Source organism: Phoenix dactylifera, chromosome 4 (genome assembly GCF_009389715.1).
Source record: "Phoenix dactylifera cultivar Barhee BC4 chromosome 4, palm_55x_up_171113_PBpolish2nd_filt_p, whole genome shotgun sequence".
Taxonomy (NCBI): Eukaryota; Viridiplantae; Streptophyta; class Magnoliopsida; order Arecales; family Arecaceae; genus Phoenix; species Phoenix dactylifera.
This window is the reverse complement of record NC_052395.1, coordinates 8,550,779-8,577,233: the sequence shown is the minus strand read 5'-3', so window position 1 is coordinate 8,577,233 and position 26,455 is coordinate 8,550,779. Positions and strand designations below refer to the sequence as shown.

The 26,455-nt window shown below is 36.5% G+C and overlaps 3 protein-coding genes across 5 annotated transcripts; 1 reads left to right on the top strand and 2 right to left on the bottom strand.

Moving 5' to 3' along the window:
* Positions 1 to 428: 428 nt before the first annotated feature.
* On the bottom strand, positions 429 to 7,492 carry LOC103715578. Its single transcript, XM_008803257.3, has 9 exons — positions 7,237 to 7,492; positions 6,555 to 6,631; positions 3,581 to 3,809; positions 3,196 to 3,350; positions 3,057 to 3,102; positions 2,868 to 2,959; positions 2,499 to 2,595; positions 1,015 to 1,071; positions 429 to 820 (listed from the first exon to the last, which is right to left on the bottom strand). The coding sequence occupies exons 1-9, from the start codon at positions 7,402 to 7,404 to the stop codon at positions 644 to 646; spliced, it is 1,098 nt and encodes a 365-aa protein (XP_008801479.2). The 5' UTR covers positions 7,405 to 7,492; the 3' UTR covers positions 429 to 643.
* A 3,457-nt stretch (positions 7,493 to 10,949) lies between these two features.
* Positions 10,950 to 18,189, bottom strand: LOC103715579 (ABC transporter E family member 2). 3 transcript variants are annotated; one of them, XM_039125468.1, is made up of 13 exons: positions 18,100 to 18,189; positions 17,853 to 18,017; positions 17,088 to 17,173; positions 16,883 to 16,980; positions 16,681 to 16,798; positions 16,515 to 16,604; positions 14,571 to 14,875; positions 14,279 to 14,474; positions 14,026 to 14,211; positions 13,580 to 13,849; positions 12,295 to 12,540; positions 11,534 to 11,703; positions 10,950 to 11,443 (listed from the first exon to the last, which is right to left on the bottom strand). In XM_039125468.1, the coding sequence occupies exons 2-12, from the start codon at positions 17,953 to 17,955 to the stop codon at positions 11,584 to 11,586; spliced, it is 1,818 nt and encodes a 605-aa protein (XP_038981396.1). In that variant the 5' UTR covers positions 17,956 to 18,017; positions 18,100 to 18,189; the 3' UTR covers positions 10,950 to 11,443; positions 11,534 to 11,583. The 3 variants fall into 3 exon arrangements, with proteins under 3 accessions (XP_038981396.1, XP_038981397.1, XP_038981398.1); XM_039125469.1 differs by having other exon boundaries at positions 17,853 to 18,002; positions 18,100 to 18,172; XM_039125470.1 differs by lacking the exon at positions 18,100 to 18,189 and having other exon boundaries at positions 10,950 to 11,397; positions 17,853 to 17,955.
* A 996-nt stretch (positions 18,190 to 19,185) lies between these two features.
* Positions 19,186 to 23,505, top strand: LOC103715580 (50S ribosomal protein L21, mitochondrial-like). The gene is made up of 5 exons (XM_008803263.3): positions 19,186 to 19,697; positions 19,794 to 19,874; positions 22,278 to 22,379; positions 22,881 to 22,955; positions 23,041 to 23,505. Exons 1-5 carry the CDS (start codon positions 19,260 to 19,262, stop codon positions 23,110 to 23,112), a joined length of 768 nt encoding a protein of 255 aa, XP_008801485.2. The 5' UTR covers positions 19,186 to 19,259; the 3' UTR covers positions 23,113 to 23,505.
* The last annotated feature ends 2,950 nt before the right edge of the window (positions 23,506 to 26,455 follow it).

Genomic DNA, 26,455 nt, shown 5'->3' with positions numbered 1-26,455 from the left:
TGGGGAGATTACTGGGTAAAAATAGCAGCTTCCTTAATAAATTTTAGGTTTGAATTGATCCAGCAATAAATTATAAATGCATGAAAGGGATGCACTTCACAAATTTATTGTGGAAATAAAAGTTTTTGAGTAACAATCCAATTTTCAATATATGGACACCTGGCCTTTGTTTTGGAGTTTATATCATCCGAATTAGAAAAATCAGCCCGAAAAACAAGTCATTTGGTTAAATATCATTAGTATCTGTCTGGAAGACAATTACTTGCTATCTGATTATAAAGCTAAATGTTCAAGGTGATATTAGGTACTTAAACTCCTGAAGTTTTTATTTTCAGAAAAAGAAAAAAGAAAGAAGACAAAGCTCTTGAAATTTGAAGACACTAAAAATCACACATATCAAAGATGAAGGTACACAGATAAGGCAGCAATAGAAAAAAGGAAGAGAGGAATATACATTGCTTTTGCAGCTTATAACATTCACAATCATGGCCCTCACTTGGGGTTAAACAGAAAAGGCAAAATATATCTAGGAAATACAAGATTAGAAAGATATACCATTATCACTATCACAACAGCTGTTGTCACCTTAATGATGACCCTGGTGAGCAAATTGGTCAATACAACATATCGCACACCTTCTAAGCTAGACTTGATCATCCACATGTTGACTCTTTTTAGTTGCAGTGGCAGCACTAGCAGTAGATGTTCTTGAACTTCTGAGAGTTTCTGGAGAAAACCTACTTGCTGCACGAGGGTTTTGAACTATGACCAGCAGAGGATTTTCAGTTTTTTCACAGTGGGAAGAAGGAAGAGTAGTTGGCTGCAAATTTACATTGTCATATTTCCATCACCAGAAGTGGGAAGAATAATGAGCATGAATTTCAAGAACGTTCTAAGAAAAACAGGAAAGCAGATTCAAAAAAATAGAAAGAAATCGGGCATACAGAAGAAATAACTAATATGATAGAGGTAGTTAATTAGTGGTTCATGTAGTTGAGTTTTAACATCACTTACCACACCAACATGCCATTCTTGAGAAACTAGATTATTAAAATCAGCAGCATCCATCTCCTACAATTTTAATAAGAACATTGAGCAATGAGGGCCACTATATCCAGGCATACACTACATAAGTAAAGAAAAACATAGCATTAAGAATAAAAACCACGATGATAAATTAGTACTTCAAGTTCTCGTTACCAAATCCAAAACAGCTTTTTACAGCCTTCATGCATCAACAAAGCGGTATGTAATTTGATAACTGAATCCATTAATGGATGGAACTACTCATCATTTGCAACCACCAGATTTCAACTTAATCAATTTCTATAAATCAAGATGCCTAAAAGTGAAGTTTGAACTGAAAGAACAAACATGCTAAAGAGTTCAAGATTTAATCACAAGTATACTGAGAAATGGTAAATTTTATATGGCATGTCATGATATTCATATGAAACATGACTTGGTCTAATATCATCTTCTGAGGTTGTCAAAAGGAAAACATATCATTGTAAACTATTTTATGAAGTACCTAGTTAAAGCTGGCAATAATGAGAATCTTGAACAACAAATACTACAGACTGTTAATATTCTGCTGTCAAGCCCTAGCTGGTCTAACGGCTACACATCTAGTTAACCAAGGGAGTAGATTGGGTTTAACTCTCTGCCTTGGGTAAATGGGTCAACTTGCTGCTTACCTCTGTTAAAATTATGTCAATGTAATGCATGTACCAGCAATAGATAATAAGAACAACTAATTACTTGATTTCATTGGATAATTTAAAGCATCCTATTTGTTATTTGTTAAAATAAATCATAACCATGATTGATACCCTTATATTTTCAGTTAGCAGTTCATACTTGCTGACAGAATGGAATGCTCGATGATTTAAATTTTCGAGTCCTGTGTTGGATAATTTGGAGCTTCATATATGTGATTGAAAAAATGGGGGGTGATTATTTTGTACATACAATCAAAGGCTTGTAAAACATATCAAAAAGCATACCCTTATCCTCGTTTCTAAAAGTATAATTGCAAGATATCTGTCTTAACATATCGAAGTTTCTGGCCCTGATAATAATAAAATAAAATTTCAAATTAAATAATAAATGGATTGTTTCTTACCAAACTCTCAGTTTTGACATTGATACAGTACTAGTACAGTACTTATGGTTCAAGACTGGTGGTTTTAAGATATCCCAATACAGCTTGAAATTTTCTCAACAACATCAGAGTACATATGAATCTATTGAGGATTTTTTTTTTTTGGTCAAATCTATTGAGGATTCAAAGTAGGGCACATTATCAGTAATGCAAAAAAAAAAAAAAAAAACATCATGAAATAGAAGTTAAATTATGATGAATTTAAAAAAAAGAAATATAAATATTGTAAGCTCTAAAATCTATTCTGTCCAATAAAATATGATTGACACTAAATAAACTAAATTGAAAGTTTGAAAATAATTAGTAATGGAAGAGTATGAAAAAAGGAGCATACTATGCTATAAACTGGGGGCACCGTTGTCTCCAATTTGGACTTCAAAATAGGCATGACAGAGAAATGTGGAGACGCTTCCTTTGTTCTAAAAGTCCACCTGAAAAGATAAGCAAAACCAAATTGGCATAGTTATATGTGATATAATTTTTGATGACTATAATTAACATTACTCCAATCTTTGTTCAAAGATCCAATACGATCAAACCATATAGTTAACAAAAAAAATCTCTATTGAATATCAAAACTCTCTGATGCAACCAGTCTTCATTCCTTTAGTAATAATTATACCAGAAAATTCCATGGAAGTCTTAGATTTAAATTCAACATATGGAATGCACATCAAAAAACAAGCATGTTCCTTCAACCTACCCGATGTACAGAAATATGCCAAATTGCACCCATTCACGAACCAACAGACGGAACCAATAATTAGCTGGTGTCTCATTAGCGTTCATATAGACCTGAAGAACATTGTGTGCAGTACTTGACAGGAAAGTTAAAACTTGTCATATTAATAAATATAGATGATCTTCATGGCAACTTAAAAAATTTTCATACCAAAATTTCTAGCACTGCTACAATCTGCATCGCACATTGAAATTTCCTGTTTGAGCCGGTCAAAAACACCATTAATTTCATAAAATGCTTCCTCTTGTAGATCTCGAAAAGCAAACATATTTAGGTATGTACAACATACTTGAGCATAGTGTACTTTGTTTGTAACGCATCATGTATTGCATGAGAATCCTCGTTCTCTATGAAACTCAACTGTTCACGCAGAATTAACAGATTGTGGGAGATATGGCGGAAGATCACATAAAATGAGACAGAATAATTCAACATGAGAAAGACCTGGATTACATTCAAGTAAAAGATCTTAGGATTTAGATGCAAATATAACTAGAAATTTTTAAAGCAAATAAGCAAAGGAAGAACTTACATTCGTCTAGCCATAGTATCACTTAGTTTATATTTTCCAATAAAGCTCTCATTACAAAATAATATTTATACAACTTTAAGCTATAAGTGCTGCCTCTATCAAAAATAAAACAATAGGTTGGTGGTGATGAAGAGAGACTCACTGTGAAATAGGGCACAGCAGCTTTGTAACCCACAAGAGTCAAGTACAGGATACATCCTAATGTAGCTGTAACGCGCCTTTCATGCACTGAAAGACGCTCATACGTGATGCAGTAACCATGTGAGATAAGCATAAATGACACGAAATAGGCTGTTTGAAAAAGTATCCCAGTTACATACACCCCAAATGACATCCACAATGAGCATATCTGAAGGTTTATGCATGAGTACCTGCATAATATGCTCAAATTTGAATTTTTCTAGAGGACAAGCAATATGAATTCATCACATAAATAAATGTACAAGATTTGTCTCAGTCTAAATGCCCTTAGTTACAAGCTTGAGATATGCTGAATTATAAAATATTAACAAATTGCATAACAATTTAACATCCTTTCTAGATGCATATGGAGGTTTGGGTTGTTACATTACGAGTTGGTCGAGGTACGACTAAATTATTTACCTTGTTCTCTTGGGTTTCAATCTTGGATTTGGGATTAGTAGAGCTCAAATTCATGGCGTGAGAGCATGTTAAAATCATATGGGTTTGGGGTGACAGATGAGGGGAGAGGAGGGGGTTGTGATGATGACCTCATTATAGAGCTTTCGGCTTTGACATATCAAGCAAGAACACCTCAACCAAGTTCTGTAGTAATATGCTTGAAGAAACGAAAAACAATCTTTATATCCCCCAAATTTAGGGTTGGCTTATAAATCCTTTAGTGCAGACATTAGTGCTTTATCCCTATGCTCAAAATGTTTTCAGGCAAAAGGACCAAATCATGCATCAGATGGCCTGTTAAATAGACACATAGCAAAGGACTATGCTATTTGAAGGATGAAACAAGGGCACCTAGTCTATACAAAGGAATGGAAATAAGGCAATCATGAGGACTCACATATACCAAAATTCAGGGTTATGAAACAACAGTAGAAAGATTGGTTCATTAAATGTAACCACATGGAAGTTCAAGATAAGACTACATTTGATTCACTGGACATCTAAGAGGATTTTGACACACCTGCACCTACTCAAAACGGAGTTTGGGCCAAACAGTTATAATAGTTGCTTCAGAACACAATTTGCCACAAACTCCTAGTCCTGAATGGAATTTGGTACCCATGAGTTCAAGAACAAAAATATAAATTTATAAATAGTCAATCAGGTAGAGAACTAATTAATATCTGGTAGGAGTTGAACTATGGGTTAACTTATGGTCTGTAAGTTTAAATTATGGGTTCCCTTGTATATTCTTGAGGAGATCTAAGAAACATATGATTGGAGTAGTGTGGTGAAGATGACATTGATAATTGAACCAACAACTTTGAAGTTAAACTAATAAAGCAGTATCATGGAACAGTTTAGCCTTATACCAAGAAGATATAAATATAGATATTTTTCCCTTCTTAAAAAAATTAAATTAAAAGATTTAAAGAAAAGAAAGTATGCAAATGCCCTTTAATGACTTAAGCAGAGCATGCAACAGAGTAGCAAGGAAGCCATTTGGCTGCCATCAAGAAGTAATGCTACATACAAATTGCTAAGGACATGTACGTAGGAGTGGTGACAAGCATTAAAGGTTTGTTTTACACGATATATGAATTTCTTGTCATAATGGGCTTTACACTAAGGGATTGACCTAAGCCCATATTTTTTTCAGCTGGTAATTGGCACAGTTAACATGGATATCAGAAGGAGCTGCCATAACTTGTGTTATTTGTAGCTGACATGATGTTAAATCATAAGATGGTGGAAGATTGAAACTTAAAGTGGAACTACGAGGATAGTTTATGGGGATATGGATTAGTTGTTAGTGGAACCAAAACGATACAGAGTAAATGCAATATATTGGAGACAAATTAAAAAAAAAGTGCCCAAATTTATAATGATTGTCAAGAGGTAACCGGTTCAACTATTTTCAGCATCTTTATCTAATTTCTGAAAGCATAGAAAACACATGGGCTGACGAAATATAGAAGTGTGTCCAACTAATGCCTTTGTGATTTAGGGGTACTTTATATAACAAACTAAATGCTGTAATTTGGTACAATTTAAAATATTTAGCGCTTAAATGTAATTGTTCTCAAGATACAACTTATCTGAACAAGTTTGAACTGGAATTAGACTTTAAAGCAAAAAAGAGGCATTTGGAAGCCAACCATGACCATAATGATGAGAAGAGAAATTTCTTAAGTATGTGGATCTATTGCAAACAGGAAAACTACCTTCTTTTCTAAGATGAAAAGAAGAAAGAAAAGCTTGAAATGTTTTTTCTTCAAAAACTGAAATAAGGTACAATATTTAGATCATCTCTAAATCATTTTACTTGCTCAGGTTTCTCAGCTTCCTTTTTGCATGGGAATTTCCCAGTCTACCGCAACTATGCAAAATTGATGTCAGGTCCACGTTTCTTGTGTTGGTGTCATATTCCTCGATTAATAAAATCATTCATGGAATTCTTCTAAATCATATTATTGAACCAAGTCACATCCAATGGCATTGTTTTTCAAAAAATGTAAATCCAAAAGAAAAAGCAACTTCTCTCTCAAAAAAAAAGGACAAATTTAAGAAAAGAAAATGAACTCAAAGATGGAAAAGACAAGAAGGGAATCAAAGGATTGGCAATTTCAACATGATGATGCTCTTGTTCCTTTTATGTTCTTGGAACCCTTAGCCCAGCCAATATAAAGGGGTCCAGGTTAAATGGTGGTTTCAAGATTGATCTCCATGGACCACCTAAAAAATCTGTTGGAACTAAAGAATAAATAATTCAATCAAAAGATACAAAACAAAGAGAAGTGATTCATTGAGACGGCTAAAACAACTCATTAATTATCCAGCCAATGTCTAGATGATTAAGTCAATCAAACAAGGTAAAAGGATTTTTAAGAGAAAAAAGAATGTAAATGAAGTAAGAATAGCCAGTAAAATACAGGGATAACCAGACCACGCTAGCTAATAAAATAAGTTCTTACCAAAATGAAAAGGATAGCCCCAGTTGCAAAGATTTAATCAATGGAACAGTAGCCAGCATCCGCTGCAGATTGTTCACCTATTCTAACATAAAAATCACATTAAAACAGCGAAGAGTATTTTCCTAACAATCTGGTTTCTCGAATCCTAAAAGAAATAAGAGGCAGGATTCTCAAAACGAAAACCCCAGCATGGTAAATAAATAAAAATTCAGAAAAAGAAGTCATGCACAAAAACTTTAATTATTATAAGACATTCAAATTGCAAATAGTATGATGACATCATTTTCTCATTATTGAATAACAAATGAGCCATTTGTATTGCCAAAGCGACTATTTTTTTCTAAAAGGAACTCAAATTGCCAATCAAGAGCAAGAACTGATATCCATAACTTCAAATTCAAGAAAAAATAGATTGAATTTCTTATAAAATTGTAATGCGTTTAAGAAACAAAAGGTAACTAGTCCCTATGCTCCTTTCTTTTAAAATCATTAAATAAATTCAGGTAAGCTGAAGAAAAAATTGAATTTTAATTTCCCTGCAACAAAAAGACGAAATTTAGACAAAGAAAAGTAGAACTTATGCAAGAAATCAGCGAAGAAAACACATCAGAAGCACATGGCGATTGGAAACAATCCAAAAACCCTAAAGAAGGCCCAGTTCGACTAGAATCAATGGAAAGACCTGGAAGTGGCGATTCTTCCAGGTGTTGAGGGTCCAGGAGAAGGCCGAGACGCCCCAGATCGTCAAGAACGCGAGGTAGAGCGAAGGGAGCGGCCGATACGATTCGTCTAAGTGCGGGGACCCGAAGAAGAGGAGACTGGAAGGAGAGGACGAAGAAGAAGCTTCCATTCCTCTGAGCGAATTGGGATTTGGGGCGGAAAAAGCAAAACAAAAAAAAAAAGGAGCCCTTTTGGGGGTTTGGAGAATGGAATAAGAAACGAGCCGGGCCGCTTTGAGTATAAATAGGCGGGATCCCCCTGTCGAGGAGCCGATATTTCTTTGCCGTTTCACAGATAATTTTGTAAACAAAAAAGATAAGGTTCAATTGAGATCAAATTAGGAAATTAACCCCCAAGGTTCAAATTACTTTTTAACAATACCTAATATTTTGAACTAAAGTTAATTTTTTTATTCCAAATATTGGATGTATCCATTGGATCGGTATGTTTAAATAAATCATTTTTTTCTTTTTCCATAGTCCAATATTATTCATATATTGCCTGTTTGGATTACATAATTCATAATTGAATATAATATTTTTACATGTTAAATAACAGGGATAATTTCTATCCACCCTTACAAATACACATGCTAGCCAAACGCTCATAGTTATTTTGGGCGTACTCATGGCTGAATATAGTGAGACGCTGGTGCACCAAAAAAAAAAAAAGTTACAGTAGATTAGGCCTTCCAGTAATGAAGGCAAAAATACTTTCATTTTATAATTGGTAGAAGGAAGCATGAACAACTGCAACAATAAGTCCCCCCACTTTTAAAATTCGTTAAATCTCTGTAAAGACATGAGACGAACCTAGGACTTCAATAAAACCATCAAAAAAACTTTAACAACTTGATAAATAAGAATAACTAATTATCTAATTTAGCAAGCTTCCTATAATTTGTTAGCATATTGGCCATGCCCCACCATAAACCAAGTTAAACATAAAGTGGAGAAGGTAGCTAATTTACTAACAATAATCAAGTTGCCTATTATTTTCATAGCCTGACTTGCATATTTTTCTTGGCTTGGCCAGCTAATCTAGTTTTGTTTAGGTTAAGAAGCATTCATGACCACACATCTACAAGGACCAAAATGTTTTGTTTAGGAAACGCGACTAATCCACATTGTTACAGCAGCAAAATGTTTGTTAGCAATTACAACTATTAGTTTATAATATCGTGTGATGTCTCATGCTAAGTATATATTTGAAGGAAGTTAAAGCATCATGCTTCCACTTTATGCGGGCTCACTTGAAAAACATGTAATGTATCATGCAATACGTATCTCCGTGTAATAAGCAAGTAGAAGTGTTGTGATCTCATTACTCTTTCCAAATATATGAAAAGAATTTGCTTCTCCTTAGTGTGGATGTATTGTTCATACAGCCAAAATTTTACAGCACAGAAAGGGAAAAAGAAAAGAAAAAAGAAGACCATTAAGATGAAGCTTAATTTTGAGAACAGATGTGAGGAGATAGCTTGTATGAATACAATATAATTTAGAGTTAAAAAGACTACAAGTCCAATGTAACATCATGATTGGATGGAACAGTTGCTTGGGTTTGAGATTTAGGTAGGAGAGCAGGCATTAGGTGAACCAACTCTACCCAGGAACTAAAACATTATGATATTTTTCTGAATATTAATATATTGGAATCCATTTTTCCCGCTTCAAGCACTGGTGGCTGCCGAGAGAATTTCAACAACAAACGGAACTTCCAGTCGAACAACATGTTATTGAGTCAGATAAAGAACAAACGACCATGGAATTAGGAAAGGTTGCCAAGACTTTCTTCAAGCCTTTAATGGAAGACCTTATAAAGTAGAAGAGTATTTGATTCTGCGGGGAAAAGGGAAACCATGGACACTTGACATGATTTGCCTAGCCAATACCCCCTATGGGCTGCAGAGTTGTTCCATAGTTGTTGTGAGGAGCAAATGCTGAGAGACACAGAGAGGAGGGAGGGATGGAGAGCTAACAATATAGTTTGCAAGCATCCCTTTTTTTTCTTTTTTTCCTTTTTTTTTTTGCTAAAAAAATAGGGAAGACGGGGATGAGGAGAACCTTACCCCCGTAGCAACCCCCACTGGCTCCCTTTTCGCTGGATACGGATAGACAAGTTTTATTCATATCCTTCCCACCCGCGGAGGAGGCTCATCAATGTGGCAACTCCTTTCATACATATGAGTATGTTACATCAGCACCATTTAAGTACCGGCAGACTAAATGGCAACTCCATCAGACGAATTAGAAAGCATCCGATTCATGAGAGACATCAGATCCACTGCATGGCCCTCATGGCATGCACTTCAAGGTGTCTTATTTGGATGTACCAGCGACGTAATTGTGCACTCCTCAGTACTGCCAAGAGAAGAGCCTCACAGCACCACCAAACTTTATTTCCATTGTTACCACCTCTTACCCAGGGAATGAGGACAAGATATAACGGCGAGTATCAACCCCTTCTAATCTATTATAAAAAAAAGAAGGAAAGAAAAGTACAGCCTTACTTGGTCCTCCTGGTTTCATGCCCAACTGTATACCAGGAGAGGCAATTTCAATGGCTGATGAGCATGTATTTGAGGGACCACGCAGACATGTAATGCTCGAACGTAATTTTTGTGCAATACAACCAAAAGCAAGCTTGTCGTCATTCCCACATTTGATCAATTGAGAAATCTGCAGAAGATGCATATGAGTAGCGATTTAGTGCCCAAAAATATAAAAAAAAAAAACTCCGATGGAATCCATTGGCCTAATGCATCACTCGGAAGCGACCCTCTATTGTAGAATGCTAGCATCCCGTTAGTCCAATACAAACGCACCACAAAATCGGCAAACCAGTGAAATTAACGGATATGACTTGCACTTCATGCTAACGCCACTGGTTGGACACCAGATGATGAGTTTTTCTTTCGTTGAAATTAAGAGCAGGCATGAAGAACTTCCAAAGGCAGGCATAAACAATTTGCTTTCCAACAAACACAGATTAGCCTAGCTTTCCTGTTTAAGTCTGCTCTATGATTTACCATATCAGTTCGAACCAACCAAATGGTATAGAACATACCATACCGATATCCAATATAATCCATACCGATACTCCATATGCTAAAAAAAACTCCATATCATACCGATATAATACTAATATAATATTATTATGAAATCCGGTACCAAAATGATGAATCTTAGTATGCTGACTACCAAACTAGGGCCACTTGCCCGTCCCCTCCGGGACGAGACAGTAAATGGTCCCATGGAGATCCTAGATTTCTGTTTGATGTGATTGCAGCATACCTGAGCTTTGAGATCCATGCTAGCAACAGTCTCTGCAAAAGCACGTTCAAGATTTGATACACGTTATGTATCTCAGCAACTGATATTTTCTTGACCAGGGATGTCAGCAATTAAACACCTCCCACCTGGGCCGGCAAAAAGCAAGCTTGCTGTGACCTAAACATTTTCCCGTCCCGAGTGACCTATTTTTCGGTAATGAAGTGAGTCAGCAGCAGTCACCGAGGAAACGTTAAGTGGCTGTCAATTCTACAGATGGTGAAAATTTCCTCTCATTAAATAATAGATTGCTGTCGATGCTAGAAACTAGATCTTTACAGCACACACACAGTTTCGAACAAAGTGAGATGATTAGTCCAAAAAAAGGTGACATATATGGAAATAACTAAATTAGCTCCCATAAGATATTGGAATGTCAAAATTGAGATTGATACCACTGTGGCATATAGACCATAGACCCTTGCAGCACCAGCTTAAGCCTTGAAAAGGCTTAATTATATGTAGTATCATTTCAAATAAACACTCTGAAAACCAAACACTCAATATCCCAATAAAATATCTGCCAAACTAGAGGTAATGATAAATATTTGTAAAATATATTTAATCATTTCTCCACCCCAGCCAGATATGGTTTTAAGCCAGAAAAATAAGAGAACTGGTCGCCTGTTAGCTGCTGCTGCTGCTGCTGCTTCTGTAGCAGCTATTTTTGAACTCAACTTCCTCGAACAAAGCAGAAAGCAAATCTTATAACCATCAAGCTCTGCAACTCCGGATGTAACTATTTGATGCGATGGTATTCAAGTATCTAAGGCTTCAGTGTGGCGCTTCCCCTACACACAAATCTCCATGACTAGATAAAAGAGAGGCATAAAAACCCTACAGCAAGATGTTGCCAAAAAGGGATAAGATTGTGAAGGTGAAAAGAAGACAGAGCAAGTGCAATGAGCAAACGGAGGTGGAGAAAACCTGCAAGTTTGAAATTTTTTTGAAGTAGCAGCACTTGCTGACATACTACATCAATCATCAAGGTAGTAATAGGATCCAGCAGACTTTTGTTCCCTATCTTTAGTGGAGTCCAACTTATTTATCCGGGGCCTGTAATTAGTTGGATCCCTTCTAAAAGTAATGTCAAGATGCTGCACCCAAAACAAAAGACATACACTATCTCAAGTCAGTTATAGCATCAGGTAAGTCGTTATTTGCAGAATCAATAAAACAAAACATCTTTGGTGAATCATATCACATAAGGAGGGGGAAAAATTCAAACTCAGACACGAACACAGGAAAAAGCTACCTGAATTAAAGACTAACTAGAGAAAATCTAACCGTGGTTATAACATTCAAGACACTATAATACAAAATAACTTTCCATCAAAGGCTTGAACAGAGAAGAAGCTAGGGAAAATACTTCTTCATACAAATCAAAACCAGCACATGGAATATGCTGTGATTCCTGAAAGACCAATGCAAAGAAAGGACCACCTTTCCCATGATGTGGGACAGGCAAGATTCATTATATATTAAAATAAAATAGGTAAAAGGCTGGCTTCATGTGGAGTCAGACTCCAATGGAGAAGACAACCAAGTTTTTTTTTTTATTATTATCAGGAAAGAAAAAATCGGATAGATAAGCCCTAGCTTGGATCTATAAAAATAACAGTTACCTACATTTGATTATCAACCAAAATAGAAAATAAAGTAAAAAATGCAGTGGTTTATGCACTTACCGATAAGAAGCGATTCATCCCAGACACCAATGACTGAGGAGCATTGGCAATACAATCAACAGATGGTTTCCCCTCATACACAATAACTTTGTCAGCCAAGTAAGTTGCCATGATGAAATCATGCTCAACAATAAAGGCAGTCTTTTTCGCGTGAAGAATAAATCTCTTTATCACTTTTGAGGCAACAATACGCTGCTCTGAGTCGAGGTAAGCACTAGGTTCATCAATCAGATAAATATCGGCTGGCTGCATTAATAACAAAAGTTATGATGCAGTTTTAGCAATGGAGAAATTCAAGTATACATCCCAAAAACAAATAACTGAACTTCTCTCAACAAAGTGACCCTCTCCCCAAAATGGTTGTAATGCTGATTCAAGATCCCCCAAAAGAAACTTGTTTGTAGTTGTGACTAAAAATAATCCAGACCAGATCTGTTGAAAGCTTGTGCAAATTTAGTGCAACTACATGCAGATCCAATGATACTGACCATAGCTCTTCAGTAGGATCTAGAATTAAAATATTGAATTCAACCTACTCTGACTAGTTGCATGTCGTCGTATTTTGCCCAAAACAGAAATATTTTGATTTTAGTCAATTATAGCTACAAGTATTAAAAAAAATAATACATAAAAAAACGTTATCACTTACCTAGAAACAATAGCTGCTTCAAAAATCATTAAAAATATGTTACGGCATCATACCAAGTCATTCTCCTTCTACATGCTAATTTCAATATATGTTAATTAACTTAATATTCATGGAACAGAAGCTTAGGGTACAAAACATGCTCAAAACTAACCTTATGTTCCCTTATCCTCTACCCTTCTCAAAAAAAAAGGCATTTTAGGCCAAAAAAAGGGTTTGTTTCATGTCATTGCACCTTCAAGCAAAATAGCATCTTTGCAAGCAAAATTTAATGTATTTCAGCTAAATTGTTTAAACTACCACAAAACTTCCCAATAACAGTATTGAAGATTGGTCTTTTGTGGCAACCTAACATATAAGACCTTGTGACCAAGCCGTGTTGACGTAAATATCAGACAATGGATTAGAATATTTCAAGCTGTAGTTGAAGTTAATGATGTTATGATTTCACTTGCATTTTTTCCTTTTAAATGCAAATAAACCAACCAAAAATGTTGAATAAGAAATGAAGTCTTCTCCAAAGACATTTTGCATCCTCAAGTGAAAAACTACTAGCACGATCATTAACAAGAAAGTGAATGATCCAATCCACTACTGGAAGAAAAAAAAAAGATAAGAGGTATAAACACCTGCACATACCTTTCCAAGACATAGACATAATGCCACTCTTTGCAACTCTCCGCCAGAGAGGTGTACAACTTCTTGGTCCATTAATTGTTCAATTTGTAAGGGTTTCATTACATCCGAAGTGAACTGAGGATGCATATATGAATCCCGAATTTTTTGATGCAGCAAGTGTCTCACTGTAGATTGAAATTTAGGACTGATCTTCTGGGGCTTATATGAAACATTAAACTCTGGTATTTCAATATCTGAACCTTCAACAGTATCAGGTTTCAGCAATCCAGCCTAAAGAAGTCATAACAAAGTAAACAATAAATCAAAACAAAGCAACATAAACAAAATTCTTTTAATACTGCAAAAATGAGAAACTTTAGAGCATAGAATCCAATGGATGAAAATGTTTGACAGATGGTATATCTATTTGCTGGAAAGCATGTAACAAAAGGGAAAATAAACTTTACCAGCATGCGGATAAATGTCGTCTTCCCTGTTCCATTTTCTCCCAACATCACAATAATCTGAGAATCGGTAAACTCGCCCTCCATCACAGAAAGTTTAAAATTACCCTGGGTCTTACTCATGGTAGGGTACCTATATCGCTGGTAAGTTTGAATTTCCTCAGCACTTTCTTGAGGAGTCTCAGCAACCTGGAGAAGAGAAAAGAATATCAGACTGCAACACTGCCAGATTCTTGCTACAAAACGAAATCATTACCTTAAATGTAAGTGATTCATCTCGGAATCTCAGATTTTCAGTAGGAACAAAACCAGCCAAGAAAATATTGATTCCTTCTCTAACAGAGAAAGGTAAGGTGACAACTCCATAAGCTCCAGGCTTCCCATATAAACAACAAATAAAATCTGATAAATAATCGAGGACGCTTAGGTCATGCTCCACAACAATCACATAACTGTGGAAGGGGAAAAACAGGAAGTTATCATTTACATTTCAATAAGAGAACTATTAGAAAGCACAAAAATCTGTAAAATGTTAGAGACATTAAGACCTGTTAGGTCTGAGCAAAGATCTAACGACTTGTGCAGCTTTAAGCCTCTGTTTTACATCAAGATAGCTTGATGGCTCATCAAACATGTATATTTCTGCATTCTGCACAGCTACCACAGCAATTGCAAACCTTTGCAACTCTCCTCCAGACAAATCTCCTACATTTCTATCAATAACCTGATTCAATTCAAGATCAGCACAAAGTTCGGCCTTCATTTCTCTCTCATCTTTCTGATCAAGCACCTGTCCGACATTCCCTTGGACAGCTTTTGGAATATGATCAACATATTGTGGCTTAATGATTGCCTGTTATTTGTCAAATAAAGTTATTCACAAAGAATTGAAAAAATGCATTATAATATCAGCAAGGAAAAATGCACGACTATTCCCAATATAGCTAACAATTCCTAGGATCTATATCAAACTTACATGCTAATCCCAATAGTAGCTAACGATTTCTAGGATCTATATTAAACTTATCATACAGGACATGTCAAAGGACTTTGAACAAATAAGAGCTCATATATAAGCATCTGCTTCATGAGACAACTGCTTCATCTCTATGCCAGTGACATCCTACAGCAGTAAGGCTCTGAAAAAATTTTACAAATTATGAAAAGGCATTCAAGCCTTTTCGTAATTGCAATAAGCTGATTCAACTCAGGATCAACATAGGGTTCAGCTTTCATTTCTCTCTCATTTTTTGAGCATGACCAGAATTCACTTGGTAAGCAATAGGATGTGATAAAAAATATTGTGGATTGTTAATTGCCTCTTATTTGTCAAATAAAGTTATCCACAACAAATTGAAAGGAATGAAGGGAAATCATTCCATGAAATAGATCATATTTGTTAATCATATCAAACATTGTAAAGTCAGCAAGGAAAAATGCACAAAGATTCCCAATCATACCTATCAAGTTATAGGATATGCGTTAAACTTATCATATGGGACATGTCAAAAGACTTTGAACAACTAAGAGCTTATATATGAGCATCAACTTGATGAGACATAATTGCTCTGTCTCCATTTCAGCAACATCCTACAGCGGTAAAGGTCTGGAACAACTGCAGTTACGAAAAGACATCCAAGCCTTTCTGATAATTGCCTGTTCAAATTATGATCAGGGGGTTGGCCATGGACCAAAATAAGTCAAGGAAGCCCCGAAGTAGGGTTGAGCATATTTTTAGCATTGCATCATAAAAAAACTAATAACAGAACTGTATCCAGTGAATGAAAAATCATAATAAAACAATATGATAAGACCCTAAGGATCATTGGACTTTTTATTCTAGAATTCTTTTTTTAAAAAATTATACTATATAAGAAACTGTAAAGATACAGTAACCTATTGAGTTGTTTTATTAAAACAATAGGAAGGAAATGGTCTAACCGTCTCAAAATAGTTCATATGGAGTAGTCAGTCTTTTTTCTGTAGAAATTGATACACATTTCCATCCCCATAAAAGTGAGTTTACTAAAATAAACTTTAATTCCTTTGGAGCAATAGTTTAGACCACTTTAGCCAGTTTCTTTTTGTTTGTACATCTTCTGAACAAAGAAAATGATGAAAGTGATTGGAAGGACCACAAATACTTTTGAAGTCTGGTATGAAGAAACTAAATAAACAACAAAATTAAGACAAAATGGAGATAGAGAATTTGGAAATTTTTCAGATCAATTATTTTCACAGTTCAAAGTGTTTGTGTTTCTTGTCTTTGCTTTTTTTCTGGGTTTGTTGCCTCTGAACTCTGAATAGTACATTTCCCAATACTTACAACTATGAAATTATAAGCCTCTGTTGGAAAACATGAGGTTGTAAGCATATCACAATATTAATAATTGAATCAAAATACAGAAGAGAACAAAAACTGATACCACAAATTCAGTATTCTCAGGTATCCAAATAAAAAAAAATATACAATCAACTGGAGAGATGAAAACCTTCAAATTGTCCTCTAGAATGCGAGTAAAATAATTCTGAAGCTCAGACCCGCGGAAGTATGTCAAAATTTCCTGCCAATCAGGTGGATTCTGCAAAGGAAGTGAAAATAAATGGTTATCCTCATCCAGAAGCAAGTATAAGTAAATAGGCTCCATTTGACATTACATTGTAGCGACCCAAGTTGGGTTTCAACTTCCCAGCCAACACTTTAAGGGCAGTGGACTTCCCAATACCATTTGTTCCAACCAATCCAAGAACTTGCCCAGGTCTTGGAACCGGCAACCTGTAAAGAGAGCCTTAAAGCTACGAGTACTTGAGGACAAAATGAAGCAGCATTCCACGTTCCTAACTAAACATTTCTCCTCACCTGTGTAGCTTGAAGGTATTTGGCCCATAACGATGAGTTGTATCTTTAGCCAAATCCTTGGGTAAATTGATAATCTGAATGGCCTCAAAAGGGCATTTCTGCATCCAAGCAAACATAATAAGCTAAGACTTAAATCCAATTCACAAGTCAATAGAAAATCCAGAAAACAAGAAGCAAAGGAACAACTGTGACCATAGCTACTGACCTTAACACATATTCCACATCCAATGCATAACTCCTCTGAAATGAAAGCAATCTTTGATGCAGGAGTAACCTCAATACATAGTTTTCCTGAAGAAAACAATAAAATATATTAAGAGGGAAAAAACAAAAAGCACCCAGATAATAGAACCAGCATTTAGAAAGAGACAAAAGTAAAAGATATGTTCCGCACATTTCAGACTACATTAACAAGGGAAATATTTACCCTCTCCACGAGCAGATTGTGTTAGGATATATGAAAAAAATACAATCCAAAAGTCACTTGATCAATTCCTAACTCACGTGTTTTATATTCAGAAACTGACTAATTAACATTAATTAAATCAGAAAAGACGATGCCGTGAAGAGACTTTCGTGTCTCCACTTAACATTATCCTTATGCTGAACAAATAATCATTCGTAGTCTTATCTTGCTTATAAATTAAATCATGACGAAAGAAAAGCACCACATAAAAATCCTTGCTAAACCATAAACATGACCATGATTAAGGTCTTTTACAGCTCAGTAGCCCCATTATTATACATTCATCTGACTGATTAATTGTTCTAGCATAACCTTCATTTGATTTCAATTATCTATAAACATTTTTCCTAAATTTTACATCTATCATCGTTAACAGAGCAATAGAAAGAGTTCTATTAAGAATCAAAAACCAAGATTCGACAATTGACGCACAATATCCAGATGGTAAAACCCCAAATTCGAGATCAAATCAATATTTTTTGCAGAGATAAGAGTCTACGGAACCTGTTTTGACGACGGGACAGCTCTTCTTGCACTCTTGGCGGCACTTCTTGGGCTTGCACCGATCGGAGCTCACGATGGCGATCCGAGTCAATCGATCCGCCATCTCTTCCTTTAGATGCTCGGATCGAGGAAGCCAAAACCCTCGCGCCGCTTCGAATCAAAACCCTAGAAACCGATCAGAGAGAAAGAGGGGAAGAGATTCGAAGACCAAACTAAGTAGCGTGAGAACGGGCAGGCAAGCAAATACCTCTTTGCTGTTACTTTGGAGAACGCAAAGAGAACCCTAAAACCGAGACGGAAGGCGTATAAAAGCGAGTGTCGTCCACACGCCCGAGTCGGTCCGGTTCACAAAAGCTCGGACACCTTAAAATTTAGTTTAGACTGGACTCGGCCCGGGTTTCGGGCCCAGCCCTCTTTGTACCGGCCCAGTTACACAACGGCGTTGGAGTTTTATTGGATTCAGGGGACTATCGGGTTTAGAACCCAATAAGCTTTTACCAACTTCGGATTTGGGGGCCTTGTTATTGGTTTTGGAATATGCCTAATTTTATTACCAAGAAAAGGCAAGCTCTTGACCGCTGACATTCCAAGTATTGCTCTCAGTAAAGTACCAATGAAGCACAGAAATTTCATTGAAAAAAGGAACTATTCAGTACACATATTCCTCTGCGGCATGGTTTTGCTTTGATATGAAAGGGAAACTAACTTTCAACTTTATACCTGCTTACTATCATACTGATCTTTCACATCCAGATCAAATATCTTACTTTTAGCAATATACCAAAATCTCTTACATTTAGCAATGCTTCGTATAATTGTATCCATGCTGAGTGAAAATTTTATTTTAATTTGCACCTACTTATGAAATACAAGGAATTTTGAGATTCTTATCAAATTTAGACGCATTACTTACGATATCCCTCAAGTATTCAGTTGGCCTTGAAGTGAAAACAAAATTTTCACTGGACAATAAAAATATAGCACTTTCATCTTGGTCATCCATCGAGTTGCAGACATTCTCTCATGCCGCATCATATGGCAATAGCACAAGGTAAAAATTATTTGTTAAACCAAATCTACTGTGGACTAGTCCAAGCAATCCAACTAGGAAGCAATACATGTAATAGTATTTTTTTTTTTATTTTCTCTTGTTTTTTTTTTTATTGTAATAGGAGCATGCATTAAGATGAATTTATTTGCCATCGACGGAGGAGGGCATGATCCAATTAATAATTTCTAGAACAAAATGTTGTTTTGGCCGAAAAAGAGCCCGTAGCAATGCCGGATCAAGATTTTCTTTCGGGTTTATGTTCGAAGTCCGGATCCGAAAATGGGAGAAGAGAACCCTAGCTAAACCGCGGCCCTTTCTTCCCTCTCGCGGAGACTGAGAACAGGGGCGAGGAGATCATGGCGAGCCGGCGATGCGTCGCTTCCTTCACTCGCCATTTCCGATCTCGCCTCCTTTCGAGCACCGCTTTGGGGAGCCCGCAAAACCTAATCTTTCGAGCTCTAGATCCCCCGGCCCTCCGAGGTCGTCTCTCGAACCTCTTCGGGTCTCCCCGCGGATTCCGATGCGTCGTTTCCCTTCGATTCAGTACCACCTGCCTCTTCTCTTCTCGGCCGACGAATCCTTCCGACGAGGAGAAGGAAGAGGATGAAGAAGAGGGTGAGAGCTCTGATGGAGAGGACGACGAAGCTCGGGCTTCGAATTGTGTGGTTCAGAGAGGGAAATCGGGGGAAGAGAAGGTAAAGGAAGCGGGTGAGATCGGATACAGGGTGATTGGGCCGCTGGATCCATCGGAAAACCCATTCAAACCTTATGAGCCGGTTTTTGCTGTTGTTCAGGTCCGAATTGTGGAAAAAAAAAAGGTTCTTTCTTTTCTGTCATTTTTGCTGCTCATTTAAAGGCTTCTGGTAACTTATCTTGTTTATTTGGTTCAGATTGGTTCTCATCAATTCAAGGTCAGCAATGGGGATTCCATTTTTACTGAAAGATTGAAATTTTGCGAGGTCAATGACAAGGTTGGATGCTTTAGTTGATGGCTTGTTATTTTTCCCCTTTCTTTCTTCCACTCTTGTTAGTTTTCTATTCTCTGCTTGATATCTTGGTTACACTACTGAACGGAAACTATCTAGGGTAATAATGGTATGCTGGTTGTAGGATATATGGTGAGTATTACAATTCGGAGCCTGTAAATGAGGAGAATATGATACAAAGTATTCAACATTGATGCTTAGGCAGATCGCATATTCTCAATAATTTGACTCGTTGATGTAGAACCAATGGTACATGAAGAATCAGCCTTTGACCTAAGTATTGGAGCAAAAATTATGACAAATTCATCTGTAAAGATTATGATCCAATAGATGATAATATATCTTCCCCATGGTGTTATATTTGGAGTATCAACTTAGCTAAATTATCCTGGTGCTATCAAGTTAAGATATCAGGGCATAAGTATGCAGTTGGATCTACACAGACAAACTGGTAGATTCCGTACCAATTGCAATGCTCCCAATTGTTGACTGCATAGATTCCGTACTGTCATTTCTTCATAATTAAGGTCAGATCCTTCATTACTGAATGCTTCAGTATAATATTAAGTGCTTTGTTGCCACTTCCATTCAGACATTCGTTGGACTTTCATTCCTTGTTTAATACCATAGTTACGTCCTCCTTGCACACTGTGGATCTCTTTCTTTGTTGTTAGGACCAAACCCATATTAACTAGTTCTCAGTTTCTTTGTCCTTCATCAATGGTGCTTATTTCAGTCAATTCACTGCTTTATGATGTCATTCTCTCTCTGACCAGTGTTTGTTCTCATTATCTAATATATTTCATGTCATTTTTCTGATGCTATTCCATGAATCTGTGCCATATCCAGTGTCCACATTCTAATAATAGTACATCTAACAATTCTTTCCTTCAGTTTCGTTTTCATTTTGAAAATTTACCTATGGTAGCATCAGCTCAACAGTTAGTTTAAACTGTAGAAGTACATCTACATCATCTAGTTTGGATTATGATGGAAGCAGTTTGGTACATATTTGCATAATTTGTATATGTCAAATTGCTTGCTTAATGGTATATCTTGCTCATGGATTTTGTTTTCCCTTCCATAACATACTTGTTATGTTGTTTAAACATGTAGGCTAAAACCATATTTTGGCATAGAGATATGGTATTCGTGATGTTATGATGTGACAAAATCTCTTTTTTTTTTCAAAGATGAGAATTTTAGAAAGATATATGGATGTTATTTAACTAGAGGTGAGCCTAAGCATAATGGTTAGGTGGTTGTATTATGGCCTAGGTGTCATGGGTTTGAAATGTAGAAACAACATCTCCGCATGCGGGCTAAGGCTAAGTATATTTGACCCCCGCCCCCCCAACAAAAAAAAAAAAAGTGGCGGGAGCCTTGTGCACTTGTTTGCCTCTTATGTGGACTCCATTTAATTAAGTATACCTTTTAAATTGCTATTTTAAAGTTTTTAGTGGTAATATTGTTTAAGTTTTTTTTCGAAAAATATAAATTTAATCAATTAAATAAAGACCACAGCGGTGGTAGTGGCAGCAGTGGTACCAGTTGGAGGTGTTGGTGGTTAACAATATGATTGACTTGTTTTTGAAAATAATGAAAGTAAAAATTTCTTCTATCATTTTGTCTAGAAATAATGAAAATGACTTTTGAAAATAGAAAAAAATAACATTATATATATTTTTTATCTCAGTTTTTGAGAGTCTGTTTTTAAAAAATTAAAATAAGAAATAAAAGCGATGCCAAATAGCCCCTAAGTTTTTCACCTTGGCATGGTATTAGAAGTTGAGAAATAAATGACTCTCTTCTATGAGCCTCCACTATTTAAGTGTCCCTTGCGAGTTTCAGTCTCTTGGAGTTGCAAGATTTTAGGTGGCTGGGATGATATGCATGAAAAAGGTGGAGCTGATGGAAGCACCGATTGTATGGAGTGCTTCTGTTGTTGTGCTTATTGGCCTGCTGAAATCTTGATGGATGGCCACACCATGTTATGCAGCCAGCCAGTCTGAGGAGTAAACTGGCCCAGTTGAAGGTCCATTGAGAAACTGGATTTTTATGTCATTTAGTGAGTGATCATGGGGTCCTTGTTCTTCCCGTAGTTTCCAGGCCATTAGGTGCACTACTTATAACAAAGGGGAGCCTTGTTCTGTGATCTCTTGGGCTTACTGTTTATGTCCTTTCTTTTTTATCTTGACACTTTTCTTCTCATTTGTTTTCCAACGCTTCTCTTTTATGGTTGCAGATGGATTTAACTCTTTCTTTTCTTGGTCTTGGCATTTATGGAACCATGTTTGCTTCTAGTTGTTAGAATGCATACGTTTTGCCTATGTTATGTTATAATCATGATTTTATATTACTTATTGAGTCTAACTGGTTTCTCTGCAGTTAATTTTGAACAGGGTTCTGATGCTGGGATCACAAACTCAGACAATCATCGGTAGGCCAGTAGTACCTGATGCAGCTGTGCATGCTGTTGTCGAAGAGCATGTAAGAGAAGTCTATTTTTATTTTTTAGCGCTCTCTTCTTTTTGCTTGTGCAGATGCATTTTTTGTTTTATCTTATGGAAGTTATTTTTGGTATACAAAAAATGATTAATTTTTAATCAACAATTGAAAATCCCTTAAGTTATTTTATGAATTTGAGATGTTGGCTCAAAACACACAAACAGTCAGCTGACCTCATTTTTCTAATGATTTTTTCTTTGTAGTGCCTGCCAGTTTCATCCAACTGCATGATTTCAAGAGAAAAAATTTTAATCTTTAAATGACAAACTTGCATGGCTTCGAATGAATAACAATCTTTTTAAAGATGATATACTAACCAATCATCAAATCTTAGTATACGGATGATTCCGTTATATATATGCATTATTGAGTCTATTATGTACTACTAGTTTTTCAGAATGTTTGACAGGCATTTCAGGGTTCTTGTCTCCGCTGTCTTTAGAACATTTTCCATATAACAACAAGTGCAACTTTTCTTTTCAGGCTTTAGATGCAAAAGTAATCATATTCAAGAAAAAGAGAAGAAAAAACTACCGTCGAACCAAAGGCCATCGCCAGGTAAGTCAAAATATTTTCAATAGAGAAATTTAAGTTATTGACCTGTCAGGAGCTGGTTCTTACCCATGGTCCATTATACTTTCAGGAGTTGACTAAGTTAAGAATTACTGACATCCAAGGAATAGACGAGTTAGAAAATTTTGCGACCACTGCTTAGCGTGGATATTAATGATCAGCAAATGGACAGAACTGCATCATTTAGAACTCTTCCCTGGCATGCTCACCTGGCAATTTAGACCGCTTACACCTCTAGCATTGCAAGTTTTGCATCGGAGCTTTTCAGAAAATGGATAAAGAATTACTTGCAGTCATTTGTGTAAATGAATTAAATCTCATGGCATATCCTTGAAAGAAGAATGAGGATATTTGGTCAAGTGGAACCAGAAAAATTTGGATTCCTGAAATGCTGATTATCGAAACTGAATGTTCTCAATATTCAATGTGGCGTTTCATATAACAATTTATTTGGCATGGTCAGTACATGTTTTGCAGGTTTGTAATTTGATGCAGATATTGCTTTACGCTGCATGGAAAGAAGATGTTGGATTCAGAAAGTGATCCAATTTTTTTATTTTTTTCGTTCTTCACGCCGGGCTTAGATCTGAAATTTTTGGATAAGCCAGACCCGAGCCCAAGCCTGGGCTCAATTTGAATCTGATTAGGCCGGTCTGAATTACGTATTTCGATAAAAAATAGGTCTAGCCTAAACCTAGTTGTAGTTTATATGTTGTCTTACTTGACAAATAAATAAGCTAGCTAAAAATTGGGTTTTCTTCTATAACACATGTAAATGATACATGATACGCTGTTTTTAGTTAAATTTATTTTAATTTATTCTTTATTTTCTTAATATTCTCTCTAAATAATAATATACAAAAATAAATTAGTTCAAGCTTAAATGTAGGTTTCATTTTGGCCCTTGTTTGTGATCGGGCTTGCTGGGCCTAAGCAGGCCAATGATATGCTCGAGCTCGGTCTGAAAACCTCTCGGTTTGAACTTTTTTGGGCCTAGCCCATGGCTCAGCCCGAGCCCATTTCCAACTCTATTTGTTGCCCTTTACATTGCATAGATATAGGTCATGGGAATAATCCATATATGCAAATCTTTCATCCATGGCCACTTCAGAAAAGCAGGCTAAACTCAAGATATACGGAAGATTGGCCCTCCTTTGTTAGTGTAGGAGTTGATGTGTAGTTGAAAAGCAAAACTAATGAACTTATGGGAATTATGGATTCATGGTCTTTTGCAAGTGAAACCTACTGTACATGCCAGCTATACTTAAAGAAGCTAAATCTTCATAATTCTAGGTATTGATCTCCATGGGCTCATGGAGCTCATTTCACCCTTAAGATACTCCGTCACGGCCCGAACCCAACACTCAGGTCCGGTATGCGACCAGCCGCATGAGCCTTAGAGCAATGCCATGAAGATCATACAAGGCTTAAGATAAACAAAAATCTAATAAAATCATAGTTAATTAATCAATTCAAATAGACAAATCCAACACATCCAGATAATCAATTGGTTCAATTACAAGATCTTTAAATGTTCATCGACTTCAAAGAAAAATAAACTAACTAACTAGCTAATGACTTTGATACTCGCGCTCCGCGCCCAATCCATCCATGTTTATGCATCCTGCAACTCTGAAAAAAGAAAACAAAAAGAAGGAGGGTGAGCTTTACAGCCCAGTAAGGACCCCTACACATCCACACCAATACAATAATAATATAAATTTGAAAACCACGATAAATCGATGCACATTTCATGAAATCATAAACAATTTTCAAAAGACACAATTAATCAATATAAGAATGTACATCAAACATCAATAAAAGTCCAGTCACACAAGAATGATATAGCATATGATAGCTTATAAATCTTCATTACTGTTTTTCATGCTTCTTCTTTTCATTCTATATTAACTTGATCTGGATCAATTATCTTTCCGACTTTGGGCTACATCCCGGTCACGTTTCCGGCCCATGACGGGACAATCAATAATAACGAGATAAGCCCAAAAAAATTCATGTTCATTTAATCAATTCATACACATACATCAATTCTTTTTTCCACTTTATTTCCGACCTAGACTAACCATGGTCATGTTTCCAACCCGTGACAGAGCAATCAATATAACATAGTTAGTCCATAACACCAATTCATTAGTCCAATTATATAAGTGTAAGTTATGCTCAAGTATGTATCCATCATACTATCAATTACAAATAAACATGATCAAATTACGATTTAATACCAAAATATCATAACAGCCACATTCATTAATCCAATTATGCAGATGCAAGTTATGCGCATGCATGCATCCATCATGATATCAATTACAAACAAATACGATCAAAATATAATTTAATATAAAATTCTTTTTGCTTCTTACTTATCAAGATCATAGCACATTATACATATATAGGTGTAAAATATTTATATCATGCAGGTCAGCGTACAAGGATCCTTACTTTTTGTTGAAAAGCTCAGACAAACTAATCACCCGCCCTCACAGCGATCTATAAACCGAAATGCGCAAAACTACGCTCAGCGTCCTCTCGTCCAATAAATTGTTCCCCTACATAACCAAGTCAATATTAAAAATTACCCAAGATATCTGACAATCCAAGACTAAGGCTGCAAATGGGTCGGGTTGACCCGAGACCCGACCCGGCCCGACCCGCGTAGACCCGACCCGACCCCGAATTTTAGGACCCGCGGGTCCGGGTCGGGTCCTAAAATTGGACCTGAATCATTTTCTGGGTCAGGTCTGGGTTTACCGAACGGATCCGACCCGATCCGAATGGACCCGAAGAGAGAAAGAGAGAGGGGGAAAAAGCAAAAGAGAGTTTTTTTTTTTTTTGTGTGGGTCGTGGCACTATTGGTCCGTCAGGATCCTCTCTCGGTCTATTACACTGTTGATACCTCTGGGTCGTGGTAGCTGGCTTTTTTTTTTTTTTTTCCTTCGGTTTCTTGGTTTCTGTTTTTTTCAACTTTTACAGGGAGGAAGTGAGGGGAGCACCGAACTGAATATGGGTCATGGGCCAGTTTTCTGCAATGGAATTGGATTTTGGAAGAAGGTCTGGGTTTTTTTTTGTCCTCGTGAGAGGGGAGCTGGAAGACACCAAGTTCCGTCCGATCAGTCATACGGACAAAAAATAGTGTGATATGAAATTTGGCTTGTAGACCGACTTTGCTAGTAAGTCGGGGTCATCTAGTCTGACTGGAGATCAATTGCAAGTCTTTCAAGTCATGGGTCACCCAGCTCCTCATAATTATGATATGACCAAATTAGATTTGCCCAAATTTTTTTCTAAAAATACAAAAAAAATTGAACCCGACCCAAACCCGACCCGACTAGACTCGGATCCGGACTCGATCCGGACCCAACTCGGACCCGGACCCGATCCGGACCCAACTCGGACCCGGACCCGATCCGGACCCAACTCGGACCCGACCCGACCCGATCTTCAACCGGGTCGGGTCTGGGTCCAAA